The following is a 17814-nucleotide window of genomic DNA, read 5'->3' as shown; positions in this document are numbered from 1 at the left end:
CAAGCTGGTGCACCTCCTGCTAGACTGCTTCAAGTTCTGCATGCTACTGCTGAGAGGAGGGGCGTAACTAAGGCAAAAATCACATGGCAAAATCACCAATTAGTAACCCCCTCTCGGCACACACAAATAATTAGTAACCTACTCTCGGGAACCTGTGAGAACCTGCTGGATCCCACCTCTGGGTGGGGCTGAGAGAATTCTGAAGAACTGTGACTAGCCAAAGGGCGTGTTACAACAGGGTGGGTGGGTAGGTGGGAATCCTAGTACATCTGTCAGAATGGGCAGGGGCAAGAAACGTGGATGTTCTGCAAAATAATAATAAAAAAGGCATGATGTGTGAGGCTTGCTGCTGCGGAATGGTGACAAAAATAACCCACCATGTTAAGAAAAAAGGGCTGAATGAGTGTGGATGCAGTTTGATTTAGATCTCCTTGGAACAATCCGAGGGTACTTCCGCACATGAAGAATAATGCACTTTCAATCCACTTTCACAATTGTCTGCAAGTGGATTTTGCTATTTCGCACAGTAAAATCCAGCAGCAAAGTGAATTGAAAGTGCATTATTTTGCATGTGCGGAAGTGCCCTGAATGACTAACTGTACTTGGCATTCACTGATCAACTGGTACCTCTCAGTAGTCTGATCAACAAGAATACTGTTCAAAACCACCTTTGATGTACTGAAGCCAATGCAAGGAAGAATCCAAGGAAATGGCCAATACAAATCAATCAGCACTTCCCCCGCAGCTCTCCCCGCCCCACAAAGTACTGGCAAGCCAAGCCAACCTCATAATTTCAAACTCTTCATGACTCCCTGCAGTGACGTTACTCCATAAAAGTTTCATTTAAAGTGAATTACTGGAACAAGGTTTCATAATAAAAATCTGAGCTGCAAGTATGGGGCGCTGGCATTTAAATTCCAGGCAGGGTGTCTTGGAGGCAGCGCCCTTCTGCTTCTGTTATGCTGAACCAATGTTCTCAGCCTCACTAGACATAATAGTGTCAATCATTGTGTGATAGAATTTAAATCCCTGTCAACATGCATGGGTAATACGCTGCCACCATCTTCAAGAGGCTTTGAATTTATTTCTGTAGGCCCAGAGGAAAAAAAATTACACGTGTTAAAGAAATCCACAAATCTCTAATCCTAAAGAGGAAATGCCCCACGTGTCGTTCAGAAGATATGTGAGGCTGAACCTGGTACCTTCTACATGTAAAGCACATACTTTACTCAGGTCCGCCCTTATAACAACAGAACTGTGAATAACAGAGTTTTAACCTATAGATAGGGCAATCCTGAGTGGGGGGAGGGGAAAGGACTCTGAAAATGGTGTTTTTGTTTATTTATTTATTATTATTAATTTTATATACCGCCCTCCTCCTGAGGGCTCAGGACAGTTCACAACAAGGTTAAAACATACATTAAAACATAATTTAAATATCAATTACATAAAAACAGAACCCATTTAAAAATGTGGATGGCGTCTGGCTACCCCCCTCCCCCCCTTGTGCCCACGGGATCAGTGTGACCCCTGATCCAGCATAGATCCCACCTCATGCTGGCTTATGTGGCATCTATGGTGGAACAGGAACAGCTGTGAACCAATGCGGCCACGGCACTAGCATTCCACTGGCGCTGATGGGGGTGTTCCCAGGGGTGAACCCTACAAATTAATTGTATACCAAGTACAGAAGGGAGAATAAAATCTGTAAGATTTTTTTTTTTTGCCATCAAGTACATCTGACTTATGGCGACCTCTGGTGGGATTTTCAGGGAAAGAGACTTTCAGAGGTGCTTTGCCATTGCCTGGCTCCATGATGCGATCCTGGCATCCCTTGGAGGTTCCCCAACCAAGTACTTCCCAGGATCAACCCTGCTCAGCTTCTGAGATTTGATGAGATCTGGCTAGCCTGGAGCGATAGCCTTAAAAATCAGTGTGTAAAGATATCGTGTTGAGAAGGAAATCCTCACATCTAATAGCCGGTATCACAAGGAGGACCTTATCCTTGGAACCCCTAAAAGCTGGGTATTGATCGCTAAGAGGGGAGGGAGAGATCAGTAGCAGATGGCCATCTGATCAGGGATCACTGCAGTTCTGAAAGTTCTACACAGGATGTCCATCTGTTTCCAGGCATAGTTCAAAGCGCTCCTTCTGACCTTCAGTGCCCTAAATGGCTTAGGGTCTGGGTACTTGAAAGACCACCTCCTCCCATGATGTTCAGCCCACCAGTTAAGGTCCTCCCAAGCCCTGCTCTCTGTGGCCCCAGTCTCAGAGGTGAGGAGGGTGGCTAACAGAGACAGGGCCTTTTCAGTGGTGGTGTTTTGCCTGCGGATGTCCTCCCCTCATATGGCTGGCCAGGTGCCACCTCGCCATCGTTTAGACACCAGGCAGAGACTTTCTTTTTTTAAACCAGGCTTTTAACTAAGTGATCCTAGCTCTTAAATGTTTGATGGGCCACTTCTCCACCGCCTTTTAGACTGCTCATTGTACATTCTGTGCCGATACGGCCTGGCGGTTGTCACGATGTTGGTTTTGTTTTGTTGTCTTAATGCTAAGCCCCCTCAAGGAGCTTGCTGGAGAAGTAGCATTAAAACGCTCTAAATAAATAAGCAGCAGTGGAGCAGAAGGCGAGTCACACATGGAAGTACTGCTGCAGCACAAACGTAAAAAGTCCTAGAACCTGTTTGACTACCACTGCTTGCCTTCAAAACAATTATTGTAGAAAATCTCAGATTTCCTAAGCTCCTTTGTAGAACTCCAGTTGCTTGGGCTTCTGGTGAGTTGTTTACTTCACAGCAGTGGAGTTATCAGAATCCAGCAGAGAACAAAAGTCTGCTCCAAATGATGCTGAAAGCCTTCACCACCTTGTTGACTAGACTGTCTAGCTTTTCCTTTCCCTCCAGGTGGGCCGATAACTTATTAGCTGATGTCATGTAAGACAGATCTGTTAGTGGCTAGTATTGTGACAGACCAAAGGAACTTCAGAAACACTCTCCCTTTGAGTAACCAGCATGAATAGCCCTGATTACCTTGACCTTGTTGGAGCTTAGAAACTAAGGAGGGTAAGCCATGGTTAGCACTTGGATGGGAGACCACCAAGGAAGATGGGGAATGCTACACAGAGGAAGACAGCCCATCTCTAGCTAACATTTTGCCTTGAAAGCCCCATGAGGGATCACCATGAGTCAGTTGCAACTGATTATTATTTGAATGCCCCAAATTAGGGTGGTAGTGGAGAAAATGGGAAGGGCTGTTGCTTTGTAGAGCATAAGTGTCAAACTCGCGGCCCTCCAGGTGTTATGGACTACAGTTCCCATCATCCCCTGCTGGGAACTGTTGTCCATAACATCTGGAGGGCCACAAGTTTGACACCTGTGTCCTAGAGAGCTATCCAGAGGTATGTTGCCGGATATTGCTAAAACAGGATGCTGGACTAGATGGACGCAGCAGAGAGTCTCAGTTGCTAAAGAATGGAAGAGTCAGGTTCAAAGGAAGGAGAAATCACTCTACATGGATAGGAGCAGAATCGGTAGTTGCAATAAGGCAGGGGTAGGGAACCTGCGGCTCAAGAGCCGCATGCGGCTCTTCTGCCCTTGCACTGTGGCTCCACGAGCTGAGCCGCCAGCCCCATCCTTGCCTGCCCTGCAGGCAGCAGGGCGGGTGCACCAATTGCCCACGGCTGGCTGGGCCGCACCACGGGCTTCCCCTCTCGCCTGCCCCGTTGGAGCGGGGCAGGCGCTTTCCCGGCGGCCGGCAAGGCCGAGCCGCTAGCTTCATCCTTGCCTGCCCTGCAGGCAGCAGGGCGGGCACACCAATTGCCCGTGGCTGGCTGGGCCGCACCGCGGGCTTCCCCTCTCGCCCACTCCGTTGGAGCGGGGCGGGAGCTTTCCCGGCGGCCGGCGAGGCTGAGCTGCTGGCCCCATCCTTGCCCGCCCTGCAGACAGCAGGGCGGACGCATCCATGCGCTTCTCAGAATGAGCGGAGTAAAAGGTAAAAAAACCCCAATATATACAGTGTTATCTTTATTTTAAATGTCAAAAATTATTTGCGGCTCCAAGTGTTTTCTTTTCCCGTGGAAAATGGTTCCAAATGGCTCTTTGAGTGTTAAAGGTTCCCTACCCCTGCAATAAGGGATGCTATACGGAACATGAATTAGCTTTTCAGTGACAAGAAGACAATCTAGGATGGAATGATGGATGGACTAACATCTTCCTGACCCTATACCTATCTCTAAATATGCAATTGTTACTGCTAACTCTTAGGTCTGGGGACAAGGAGCTATGCATGTCAAAAGAAACTATTAGATGGACATCCCTTGAAACTTGTTGGAAATGCGATGTAACAATGACTTTTAAATATGGAACCACTGCCCGAGTCCCTCAAGACACGCAATTGGGATGTTACAGTCGCATAAAACTCATTCATCATAGCACATTTTAAAACCAAGTCGTTAGCATCACTTGACAGGTCAGGAGTTGTCTGTTAATCCTCAAGTTCACTTACCCTCTTGTTTCTTCCTCTTGACCTTTTCCTCTCTGAATTTTAATCCACTGCTCCAACTGCAGCATCGAATTTGTCCTCTGTATAACACGCTCGGACTCTATATGCGAGTGAATGGCGTTGTGATGCATCCCATCTCCAGAGTCTGCCAGAATCAGGTTGACAGCTTTCTCTGACCCGTTTAGATGAACTGGCCGATAGTGTCCTGACGCAAACGTGCTCGCTGGCAAAGTCCCATACTCTGACCCCAAAGAATTCTGCTTCACACTGTTGATTTTGGTTAAGGGTCTGTCACGCCCAACCTTCTGAAAGCCGTATTTTTCAGCTTCTAAGGCCTTTTTGTCCTCCATTTTGCTCACTTCTTTGTTCCGCTGATTATTCTGTGCCTCTGGTTTAATTAGCATCCGGTGGCTTGTGATGTTATTCACCTCACGAGGCAGCGTGTTTTCAGCAGTTATCTTGTCTGCTCTAAAAAAGGAAGAACACACACACACACATCACTAGAAATTTGCTGAAACGGATAAACTTGTTTAACCTTCTCCACGATTAATAGCAGCTTTCTGGTCCCCTTTGCTTCAGCTTTCTGGTCCCGTACGACGGGCAGGTTGGGCAGTCGCATCGGGCACAAGATTGCAGAACCGCTGACCTCTGACCTCGCACCGATGTAATTACAGCAAAATGGCAAAAAGCTCCTAGGGAACAGCAGGAACACCATGTTTGAGTTTGCATGGTCTCACTGTGTGAAAATTGGGGGCGGGGGGGGGGAGCAGATGAAGAGAAGAAGAAAAGTTTGGATTTATACCCTGGTTTTCTCAATTGTAAGGAGTCTCAAAGCAGCTTAGAAACTCCTTCCTTTCCTCTCCCTACAGCAGATACCTTGTGAGGTAGGTGGTGCTGACAGAGTTCTGAGAGAACTGTGACTAACCAAAGGTCATCCAGCAGGCTTTCCAGGCAGGAGTGGGGAATCAAACCTGGTTCTCCAGATTAGCGTGCATCGTTCTTAACCACCAAACCACATTGGCTGTCAGTTCAGTTGAACGTAGTGCCTTTGCATAAATTGGGAGGGCCCTGATCTCGAAGGCCCAAGCTAGCCTGAGCTCATTAGATCTTGTAAACTAGGAAGGGTCGGCCCTGGATAGTACTTGGATGGGAGACCATCAAGATAGTTTGGTTTGTTGCAGATTTGAGGACTTTGCTGATTTGCAACCAGAGAAAAGACTTAACTAAAGTATTGGCTGCCTGGTAGAGTGCAAGTTAGTTACAGTATATACTCATGTATAAGCCGAGTTTTTCAGCACATTTTTTGCGCTGAAAAAACCTCCCTCGACTTATACACGAGTCAGCTGTATTTTAAAAAATATTTTAGTGCTTTTACTTTGTGGGCTGCCAGGGGGCGCAGTTTTTAGCGGCACCAGAATTTCAGGATATCATCAGGTGACACTCCTGATGATACCAGCTAGGTTTAGTGATGTTTGGTTTAGGAGGTCCAAAATTATGGACCACCAAAGTGGATGCCCCATCCCCCATTGTTTCCAATGGGAGCTAATAGTAGATGGGGCTACATTTTGAGGGTCCATAACTTTGGACCCCCTGAACCAAACTTCATCAAACCTGGGTGGTATCATCAGGAGGGTCTCCTAAAGATGCTCTGAAATGTTAGTACTGCTAATATAAACATTCCTCCCCTGACCAAAAATCCAGTTTTGAAGGATTTTAACTCTTGTGTTTTAGCTTGGTTGCTGGTTGAGCTAAGGTTTTTGTACTTTTAAAGTTATTGTTGAGACTGTATTGTTTTTGTTGACTCCCTTTTCCACTTACAGAGCTAGTTTACTGTTTTTCTTTGAAATAAATATTCAAAAACATTTAACCTACTGATGCCTGAATTAATGTAATTTTATTGGTATCTATTTTTATTTTTGAAATTTACCAGTAGCTGCTGCATTTCCCACCCTCGACTTATACACGAGTCTGACACAAGGGACACACTTGATATTCTCTGGGGAGATGCACTGAAGAGGATAACCTAGAAGGCTTATTGTTCAGTTAGTCTCCAGAAAGGGAGGTGATTTCTCCTGAGAGGGATCAGAAGTGGAAATCCTAGTCAGAGTCAGGGTGAACAGGGACAAATGTGGTGATTTCCCTTAGTCTGCGGTTAGCAAATTCTTCTGAAAGTTTTACTTGAGGGTTAAAATAAATCTCTCAACAGATATAGACAGGAAGGAGATCTGAGAACTAGAGCATAAAGAGTCTCAGAACTGACTATAATATTATGAGGAAAACTGACATCTTTAGAAAGAACCAAGTTAAAAATAAGATACTTGTACCATCTTTCCAGAGATTGACTACAACTGGAAATAGTGTAACCCTAAATCAGCAACATCTCTGTATAAATATTGCCTACCGGTTTTATATTAGTTACTTCACCAAACCACTTAGTTGTTTTAAGTATCTTTTAGTTCATTTCTTAACAGTTGTTAAGAAGCCTCTGCTGCCTATTTCTGACAAGAAAATGTGTGGGGAAAGAAAGCGACACTCTTCTGCTTTCAAGGAGGCTCCTTGGATCTGAGTAAAAGAAGCCCAATTTACTGCATATTTATTTAAGTTAAGGGTGGGAAAACGGCTATATTCTAAAATAAAATCGCTCTCATGCTTCATTTTTAAAAAGAACCATTCTGAAAGGACTGCTCAGTTCCTGAAGGAACAGGCTGTTAAAGTTTAGCAGGGAACAATCTCCTCAGGGCACTTGAGGGTGGAGGATACATTGCATGGCTGCTACTCAAAGGCAGGCAATGCTGAACCACCTCTGAATGTCTCTTGCTTTGAAAACCCTCTGGGGTCATTGCAACTTGGCAGAAACTTGATGGCACTTTCCTTCACCACCAGTCAGTGAGGAGGAGAAGAAGAAGAAGAAGAAGAAGAAGAAGAGTTTGGATTTATATCCCCCCTTTCTCTCTGGCAGGAGACTCAAAGGGGCTTACAATCTCCTTGCCCTTCCCCCCTCACAACAAACACCCTGTGAGGTGGGCGGGGCTGAGAGAGCTCCGAGAAGCTGTGACTAGCCCAAGGTCACCCAGCTGGCGTGTGTGGGAGTGTACAAGCTAATCTGAATTCCCCAGATAAGCCTCCACAGCTCAGGTGGCAGAGCTGGGAATCAAACCCAGTTCCTCCAGATTAGATACACGAGCTCTTAACCTCCTACGCCACAGGAGAAAGCATAAACTCAGCTACCCTGCTCACAATGGATGCTGCTCTGCCCTTCAGGCAGAGTATCGAAGTACAGCTCTCATTCCTTGACAGGGCCAATACGTGGAAAATATCACAGATTTGCTTACACATCATGAGCAGCAGCCCACATAAGCTCTGGAAATCAATTATACAAATGAAGCTGATATTCATGGACTTTTTCTGAGGCTTTTCTGGGTAACTGCTAAGATCAGTGGGACGGGCTCCGGCAGGCCACTGGATTCCATTTGTGGGACCGGGCCTTTTACTTTTTCCATCTATGCACAGATACGAAATCCTGCCTTCCGTGCCATTATCAAAATGCTGACACTCTCCCCTGAATTACATCTGGGAACTATCAAAGGGGAACAAAAACTGAGGGGAAATTTCTCGGATTATATGGAAAACACAATTTGTGGTTTCTTTCAGCACAGAGGCCTTTGGAATCCCGACTGACTTCCAGCCAAAGTCTGCTGTAATGGAGCAAGAAGACTTACACATGGAGCCGTCTAATTAAAAAAAAAAATCTCCGTTCTAACCCTTCCAGCTTCAAAAGGGGCATGGGATTCTATTTTAAACTTCATACAGTCACTGACTTCATCTGGCAAGCTTGTATGCTGGTTGTTATTCATCTTTTGGAAAGTGTTGGTGGCTTCTGATAATTACAGGGAGGGGGGAAATATCTGCTGACTTGAACTGTGGTCCAACGTAATTGCATCTTTTTGGAGAACAGTAACAGTTGCACAGTTTGCGTATTTGCCCAAGAGAGATTTCAGATACTGACGGACCTTCCATTTTTATTAAATTTCAGGTTCCTTATTCCACCCCCGCCCTCCACTCATTCTCTTCTGTTCTCCTCTTGCGACTTGTCTCCTACTCCAAGTTGGCTCAACCTTCTCCCCTGAGCTCATTCGCTTACAACTTCATGCATTCCTCACACGGTGCGTCACCACCTCTACCTTCTACTGTAAAGAGCTTCTGCCATTCTCAAAATACCCTTATGCCTCCCCAAGATATTATTTGCATTAACCTACCAATTACAACTCCCTTCAGACCTCTATGAGTCAGATGCGTCCTGGGAACATTGCCCACACGCTTCTGATTCACAATCCTTCAAGAGTTGACTACACGTTACGTCCTTGATTTCCTTGGATCTAGTTGGGCGATTTTTGAAGGAAGATAATGTTGAATCCTTTAACATTATCCACATCACTGTCCGATAACAAGAACAGACGAAGTAACTGGGCTACCTGGGTCTCTCTTACTGAGCCTGACTTCTCTCCCCTTTGTTGGACCTTTCTCATCTCCTTTCTTAGAGGAATGACAATTATTGTGGTCTCCAAAGTTTTATCTGGTTTTTATCTGGTTATACTGACAATTTGACCTTCGAAGGACAATTACTTTGACGAGGAAAGCCGAGGGAGTTTTGGTGACTCATTGACTCTGAGTCAGCAATTTCAAGCCAAATATAAGACATCCCCCCACCCCCCATCTTAACTTTTTAAAAAGCAGTGTACCAAAATGGCTCTAGGCAAGCATTTGAGAGCCAATCTTGGCTGTTAAGTGGGCTAAAATGATAATGAATCGGTAATGACCATTTTTATTCATTAAAAGGCCATTGTGATTATTTCCTCCCATACTTGGGAGGTTTTCCTGATGATTAGAAGCACTGAGTTTGCCTAGAGTTGCCAGAGCCCAGTGAAAGATGTGGCTTGTGGCATTTTGAACCCCTTTGCAAGAATCAACAAAAAGACATCTTGGATCAAAGAACATTTCCTAGACCAGGGGTAGGGAACCTGCGGCTCTCCAGATGTTCAGGAACTACAATTCCCATCAGCCCCTACCAGCATGGCCAATTGGCCATGCTGACAGAGGCTGATGGGAATTGTAGTTCCTGAACATTTGGAGAGCCGCAGGTTCCCTACCCCTGTCCTAGACCCTGCCAGGTATTCAGTGGTGGGATCCAAAAATTTTAATAACAGGTTCAGATGGTGGTGGGATTCAAACAGTGGCGCCGCCGCACACACGCACCTCCACTCCCTACTGGTCAGGGAGGCTGCTTTAGTAACCCCTTCTCGGCACTCAGAAAAAATTAGTAACCACTTCTAGAGAAGTGGTGAGAACTGGGTGGATTCCACCTCTGCAGGTATCCAATCTGTGCCTGCTGCTATTGAAAAACCAGTTACCTAAGCAAATATGGATGTGTGTATGTGTTCCCGAGCAGTGGCATACCTAGGAGGTGGTATACCATTACCTGCCTCTGTGTGCCCCTAACATTCCTTGGTGTCTCTCATTACCAGGACAGACCCTACTTAGCTTCCAAGTTCTGATGAGGTAAGGCTAGCCTGAGGCATCAACCTGTAGCCAATAGTACATTTCCATGTATTAGAAGTAGAATGTTTCAGATGTCAGAGAAGCAAACTGAATCATGGGAAAATCAATTGCCAGTACTTGGACAAAAGTGGAGATTTAAAAAAATATTATCTATTTTAATTTTAATATTATTTATTTTATTACTATTTTTTATTATTTAGCCAGTAGTACTGATTTTTTTTACCTCAAGGTTGAGGTAAAAGCCAACTGATTTTTTTTTTCAAAATTCTCTTTCAAACAGGAAAACAGCATATTTTTAGATTTCCAACCATTAAACAATCTGGAACAGCCCACACACTGTTTGGAGTATACCAAATTAGGATATATCAGAAATGTAGTCTCCTGAGAGCTTGTCTCACTGTATGAGTGACAAGTTTAAGAGGGCTCTTGATTATTTAAAGCAGTTAGGATTAATTATTCTCAGTAGACCCCCTCAGGACATTATTAAACCTGGGTCTACTTATAACAAAAAAAATCCTAGACAGAGTTCTGAGGAAGTACTCATAATTAAGTCTCTAAAGCAAAATAACTTGAGTTAAATGTGTGTCATACATATTCATTACTTGAGCGATGGATATTCAGAACAGATAAGTTATGCTGCGTCGGAAGAGGCAAGAAGTCGCCAATGACAATACAAAAGAGGTCAATTGAAAAAAAATGCTTAAAAATGTGTTGTGCCAACACATTTTCAAAGTATTTATGGTCACAACGGAAGTGTGAGGTATACCTCAGCCTCACACGTGTGCCCCCCTTCATTTTTTAAAGGCACACCTTAAGATATGAAACAGCTCATCACAGAACACAGTTATGTAATGACTCCCAATCGGCAGCATAATGTAATTCCCATTTGAGCAAAATCACCTGGCCTAATGGGTTGAATTGCAACAGCCCAAGAAATGCCTTCCTAACGAATTACCTTTCTGCCTGCAAAAACTGAAATCCTGAGCTTGACTCTCTTTTGGCTTGGCTCCTTCGGGATAAAGTAGTGATGTTGAGGAGTTTAAAGCTGGTTTAACAAAGCACTCAATTCAAATAATGATTTTAATGGAATTCATTAAAATTGAATTCAATAGAATTCAATAGAATTCATTTAATGGAATTCATTAACAGTGGACAGCCCCTCTGTGAGGATCAAAAAATCTACAAGGGGGAACAAGGTTACACCTTTATGCAAATCTGGGGTAACTGGAAGATTTTGTCTCAACAATTAAAAAAAAAACCTTATTTAGAAATTGGAGGTTAACCTAGACACCTCAACAATGTCCATGCTTGAGCAAATGTTGCAAAAAATCCCCAAACAGCAGACATCTTGGGTTACCTAATAATCAGAGATGCCGTTTGTTTTTCAAAAGTTTGTTTTTCACTGGTTACCGGTCGAATTCCGAATCATGTTCAAGGTGTGGGTATTGACCTTTAAGGCCTTACACGGCCTGGGACCCTCGTACCTTCGGGACTGCATTACCCCATATGTCCCGGTTCATCCTCTGCATTCCGCAGAGGCAAATTTACTGGAGATCCCTGGCCCCTCGATGACGCGGCTGGCCTCCACACGGGCCAGGGCCTTTACGGCTCTGGCACCGGCCTGGTGGAACACACTACCACCAGCTGTCCGGGCCCTGCGGGACCTTGGAGAATTCCGCAGGGCCTGTAAGACCGAACTGTTCCACCGGGCCTTTGGAGAGTCCAGCCGCTGATAGTGCCTCCGCCCCCCCCCCCTCTGCTACAGGGTCCCCTAACATCATTGGGACCCATTTCTTTTCTGGGGAGGGTTGGATATGGGTTTCGTGGGCTACTATTTTAGAACATAACTGTTTTAAATTGTATGTTTTATAGATGATTTTATGTTGTTCACCGCCCTGAACCCTTCGGGGATAGGTATACTAAATTTAATAAATAAATAAATAAATAAATAAATAAATAAATAAATAAATAAAAAGTCAAGGAAGAAGTAGTAGAAGAGTTGTGAGGTCGGTGAGGCTGAGAGAGTTCAGAGAAAGCCGTGACTAGTCCAAGAGTGGGGAAACAAACCTGGTTCTCCACATTAGAGGCCACCAATCTTAACCACTACACCATGCTGACTCATGGTGGAATAGCTATGCGGGTAGATTGCCAAGCTGCAAATGTGGAAGTTTTGTTATGGGGAAATTTCAATGCCTTGATTTTTAATGGGAAAAGGCCCAGCAAATGATCCTGAATAAATTGTTCACATTGACCCAAGCCCAGTGAAGACTAATGGATCTCAGCTGATTCTCACAGCAATCCCATTTTGCAGAAGTAGGTTGCGATGCTCAAGAAAACTGGATGAGATATGTCAAATACATCTCACACCATGAGGGTTGTAAAATGCTTTTTAAAAAAACAAAAACATCAACAACAAAGATGTTTGGCAAAGCTAATAAGAATCCATCCAAGCCGACACTGGTCATATTTGAGTTCTCAAAGAAAGGGCAATCAAGTCTTGGTACTGTATAAACTTGACAGGTAATGTATGGGTTTGCGAGCCTGCGTTACCTTTTCACAGGCTCTGTCTGGACAAGCGCGGCATCGATCATGGCTTTCATCCATAATTCCATCTCCTTCGCCGTATCTGTGCAGAAATAATAGGTCCTCATGTTTGGATGAGCTGCCTGATCGGAAATGACACGGCCATTGTGGAAAAACAAGAGTTACAATAGTCTGGAAGAGACAGAGAGAGAGAATCAAAGCATGTTACTGGTTCCCTTCATCAGTAATTCAGGGGGCATCAACATTTATGCATGCTGACTCCAGACACTCATCACACAGCAACTAATACAACGTTATTCAACATCATGCACATCTTTTGTGGCAATTAAACTTGGGTAAACACATTAGTATTAAATTTGTAAGGCTTGCTGCTTCCCCGTTGCTATGCTTCTAAGCGATTTCTATGAATTACAGAACGAAAATGTGCAATTGGCAATGATGACAACAGAGAGTACAAAAATATATTTGCTCAGATATATTTATAGGCAGGGCACAACAACAGCTTTTGAATTATGCACTCACCCATTAAAACGTGACGCGCCGTTTCGCTCGCCCCAGCACCAAGAACAGCCCAAAGATGTTCAGATCCAAGGGAGAAAACGCAAAGTTAGGCAAGGGCATTTTACAGAAGAGGCACTTCAATTCACGGTGGGTGAAACAATAAATCTCGTGAAAAGGATTTAAGGGATAAACGTAAGGGGGGTGTTATTTTTTTTCTGTTCTTGTCCAGATTAGCAAACATTTTTTGCATAATTAAAAAAAACACACACAAGCAAACAAGCGTTTTTCCAGCAACCTAACTTCTTGAAACTTCACGTCTTCTTAAAAGACACGGAGGGCGACTGTCCAACTAGAACTGGGCACAGCAGGGCTGGCAGGCATGCAAAACTCCCTGTCGACCTGGCGGGATTCATATGCCTGAACTGCTCCAGGCAGCGGTTGAGGAAGACAGTAATGAGCAGGGTGCCATGAGAATTAATGGAATGCTTTGGAGATGCTGCAGCACAGCTGAACAAATAAAACGACACACACGTTTACCCTTAACTCAGGGAACAGGGGACACCTGGTATTGCAGAGGCCACATCCATTCAAGGTATATTAAAAAAAAAGAAAACCTCCAAAACAAGAAAAATTAGAGGGCAGAGCATCACCTTGACATGGTGCCACAAAGGAGGGAAGGAACGTGTGCACATGTTTAGGGCTGCAAAAGTGGCACTTAAATACTGGCATCAATCCAACACAGACAGAGGTGCCAGCTCCAGGCTGGGAAATACCTGGAGATTTTGGGGGGGGGGGGGGGCTGAGAAAGGCAGGATTCGGGAAGCAAGCAGCCATTTTCTGCAGGTGAACTCATCTCTATCAGCTGGAGACTGGTTGCAAGAGAGAGACCTCTCCAGCCGCCACCTGGAGGTTGGCAACCCTGAGCACAGGACACTATATTAGCACACGCACGCACGCACGCACACAAGCACACAAGCACACACACGGTAAATGAACTGCTTATTCCCAACCTCCAGCGGTGGGCGGTATAAAAGTCAAATAAATAAATAAATAAATAAATAAATAAATAAATAAATAAATAAATAAATAAATAAATAAATAAATAAATAGCTAGATAGATAAATAAATCTAGCTAGCTAGCTAGATAGCTAGATAAATAAATAAAAACTGAAAATTACAGACTCCAAAGCACAATCTTTAAACAGAGGCTGCAGAAATTTGCAGCAGCAATTTACAGGAATTGTCAAAGGCTTTCATGGCTGGAATCAATTGGCTGTTGTGGGTTTTCTGGGCTGTGTAACTGTGCTCTGGTAGTTTTTGCTTCTAACGTGTCGCCAGCTATAGATGCAGGAGAAACGTTAGGAGCAAAAACGACCAGAGCACAGTTGCACAGCCCAGAAAACCCACAACAGCCAGATTAGCGGTAAATTAACCCCATTACAAAGCGGCTCTTCAAGGGATGGAATTCACTGGATTAGAGTTTTTGTCCGTGTCAGACAATAGATTCTACAAGAAATACACCAATGGGGCAATTTCGGCCTATTCCGCACACACACACCATTATGGATTCTTGATAAACCAAACGCAACAGTCCTTTGAGCATTCTCACCTTGAAGGCATATTTGCGGTTGATATGATCCTCAGAAGAAAGCATGGCTATCTGAAAGCTGGGAAGGAGTATACTTCCCAATATCCCTTCTTCCTTTTCATCTGGGAAAGGCGTAAAAATGGTTGATTAGAGGACACTATTTCCATTCAGACTTCATTAGGCATAAAAATGATCTTGAACATTTTAACACAAACTTGCACGTTCAGTAATTTTCACCGTTTGGCTAAGATTATTTCTACATCTAATAGATTCATAGTAGCTTCTGATAACATGCAAAATGTTGCGGGCATTGTCGTTTGTCGTTTATTAATTGCTGCATTTTAACTTAAATTATTTACAATCCATTATGTAATTGTTATTTTATGTTGTTCACCGCCCAGAGCCCTTTGGGGGTTGGGCAGTCTATAAGACTGATAAATAAATAAATAAATAAATAAATAAATAAATAAATAAATAAATAAATAAATAAATAAATAACCATGCCATAAATCCTATTCTTTTGCACAAGAAACCGTTAAAATTCTATATATATATATATCATCAGCCCTGCTGGATTAGATCAGTGGTCCATCTAGTCCAGAACCCTGTTTCGGACAGTGGCAGAAGGCCATTGCTTTCACATCCTGCATGTGAGCTCCCAAAGGCACCTGGTGGGCCACTGCGAGTAGCAGAGTGCTGGACTAGATGGACTCTGGTCTGATCCAGCAGGCTCTTCCTTATGACAACGGGTTGTTCTGGATGGACAACAAACAAGAAGAAGAAGAAGAAGAAGAAGAGTTTGGATTTATATCCCCCCTTTCTCTCCTGCAGGAGACTCAAAGGGGCTTACAATCTCCTTGCCCTTCCCCCCTCACAACAAACACCCTGTGAGGTGGGTGGGGCTGAGAGAGCTCCAAAAAGCTGTGACTAGCCCAAGGTCACCCAGCTGGTGTGTGGTGGAGCGCACAGGCTAATCTGAATTCCGCAAATAAGTCTCCACAGCTCAGGCGGCAGAGCGGGGAATCAAACCCGGTTCCTCCAGATTAAAGTGTACCTGCTCTTAACCACTACGCAACTGCTGCTCCCTATAATAAAAAAGGTAAAGATCTGGAACCAAGCACTGAGTCATTACTGATTCATGAGGTGATATCCCATCACAACATTCACTCGGCAGACTTTGTTAACTTGGTGGTTTGTCATTGCCTCCCCAGTCGTCTGCACTTTGCCCCCAGCAAGCTGGGTACTCATTTAAGAAGGATGGAAGGCTGAGTTGCCCTAGAGCCGGCCACCTGACATCAACTTTTGCCGGGATCAAACTTGGGACATGAGCAGAGCTTTGACTGCAGTACAGCATCTTACCACTCTGTGCCACAGGGCTCTTGTTTAGTTATAATTACAGTTAAATAGTTAATATGAATAGTTATATTTAATATTATTAGATGTTTATGTTTGGTGCAGTACTGCACAGGACATACAGTAGTCATGTGAATCTTTTGGTTGATGGTGATTGAGAACGTGGCTCCAGTAAGCCACAGAGTGAATCTCACTCCTCTGGAATTTCCTGGATCCCACCAGCTGGCCTGCCTGTTGCTACTCCATAGACAAACTTAGAGTGTGCCTAGAAAGGTGTCCCTGGTAACAGGACTTACCGGAAGATCATTTTTGTGGAGACAGTTCTGAAGAAGAGTTGTTTTCCTGCCCTTTTCTCTACCTTTAAGTAGTCCCAAAGCATCTTACAATCACCTTCTCTTACCCCCACCCCCCAACAGAGGAGGTAAGAGAAAGGTGGGGCTGAGAAAGTTCGGAAGAACTGTGACTAGCCCAAGGTCACCTAGCAGGCTTCATGTGGAGCAGAAGGGAAACAAATCCAGTGCACCAGATAAGAGTCCGCTGCTCATGTGGTGGAGCAGGAATTAACCCAGATTCTGCTCTTAATCACAACATCCCACTGGTACTCATATACTTGTGAACACTGTGGTAGACCCAGACTCTCTCATACCCTATTCTTCCAAGGTGGAGGAGGGGTTATTACAGTATTAATATAGGGCTGCAATTTGCCAGGTCCCTCCTAGCCACCAGCTGTGGGCGGGGGGGGGGGGGGGGGGGGGGAGAGGTTGGGTTGCTAGCTCTATACTGGGAAACTCTTGGAGATCTCAAGTCATAAAAGAACATCAACAGGTTTTGGAACCCCAAGACTGTCCGGGGCTTTCTTTTTGCAAACCCTGCAGAACGTGATGGCGTTATAAACTATATTCCAAGCAGCAAATATTATGGAGCATTGGAACTGCCTCCAGAACCGCTGAAATAAACCTGGATATATTACAAGTCCATCACTGGAATGGGAAAGGAGGATTTTAATCCTGCCTTTAATTCTGCCTCGAGGCAGCATCCGCTGTGGAGTGGCTAATGCCTTTTCAGGAGAGGCACACTGAAATGCACGGAAGGCACACCTGCAATTTGCAATTCATGTGCCTATCAAACACCTCCGCGCGAGCGCTGCACTTTCCATCAGACAACGGATGCCCGGCCCCCAAACTCAGAGGGATATTGACTATTCAGGTAGCATCCCTTACATCTGCCTTTAATGGTAACAACAAAGTAAAATGATGCTCTTTCTCCCAGACTACAATAAAAGGGCCATGCCATTAATGCCTCAGCATAGATCAACTGGGTTTACAGCAAGTGAAAGCCATTCTCAGCCTACCAACGTTTCGGGTGCAGAATCCACAATGCATGTGGGCATTTCGGCGTTCTAGGGATGGGGGTGACAGAGGAAATGGGACTGTCCAAGTATCGTGCGAAATACAATATTGGTTTAATACCGGAGGATTTATCTGCCAGCTTTCTTGCCACAATGTCTCTAATTAGTTCCTCTAACGCAGGCATGCTAATATATTTTAAACCAGGCAGTTTGATTCACGCAACATCTTCAGGCAGCCAAACCGTATGTGAACGAAAGTAAGGATCAGACAAGAACATAATTTTTTGGGTGCAATTCAAAAATATGTGCGGGTCCCCGTGAAATTGTGTGTGTAAAGAAGGATCAGCACATAGAATGCTACAAAAACCGTGACAGCAATTATAAACTACTCCTCCCCCCCTCCCTAGAGTTCAGTGCAGGAGTG

General features: G+C 44.4%; 1 protein-coding gene across 17 annotated transcripts in view; it reads right to left on the bottom strand.

Moving 5' to 3' along the window:
* The window catches only part of PLEKHA5 (pleckstrin homology domain containing A5), a 271127-nt gene that overhangs the window by 51569 nt on the left and 201744 nt on the right, over positions 1 to 17814 (bottom strand). For all 17 annotated transcript variants that reach the window (XR_007244938.1, XR_007244939.1, XM_048502400.1 and 14 more), the window contains 3 exons: positions 14711 to 14811; positions 12607 to 12722; positions 4504 to 4968 (listed from right to left, as the gene is read on the bottom strand). Coding sequence is in view for 15 of the 17 variants with exons in the window: in XM_048502400.1 (XP_048358357.1) it covers positions 4504 to 4968; positions 12607 to 12722; positions 14711 to 14811 (682 nt within the window). In the remaining 2 variants the exon portion in view is untranslated. The remainder of the gene's footprint in view (positions 1 to 4503; positions 4969 to 12606; positions 12723 to 14710; positions 14812 to 17814) is intronic.

Source organism: Sphaerodactylus townsendi, linkage group LG06 (assembly GCF_021028975.2).
Source record: "Sphaerodactylus townsendi isolate TG3544 linkage group LG06, MPM_Stown_v2.3, whole genome shotgun sequence".
Classification (NCBI taxonomy): Eukaryota; Metazoa; Chordata; class Lepidosauria; order Squamata; family Sphaerodactylidae; genus Sphaerodactylus; species Sphaerodactylus townsendi.
This window is presented reverse-complemented; position numbering and strand designations above follow the sequence as displayed.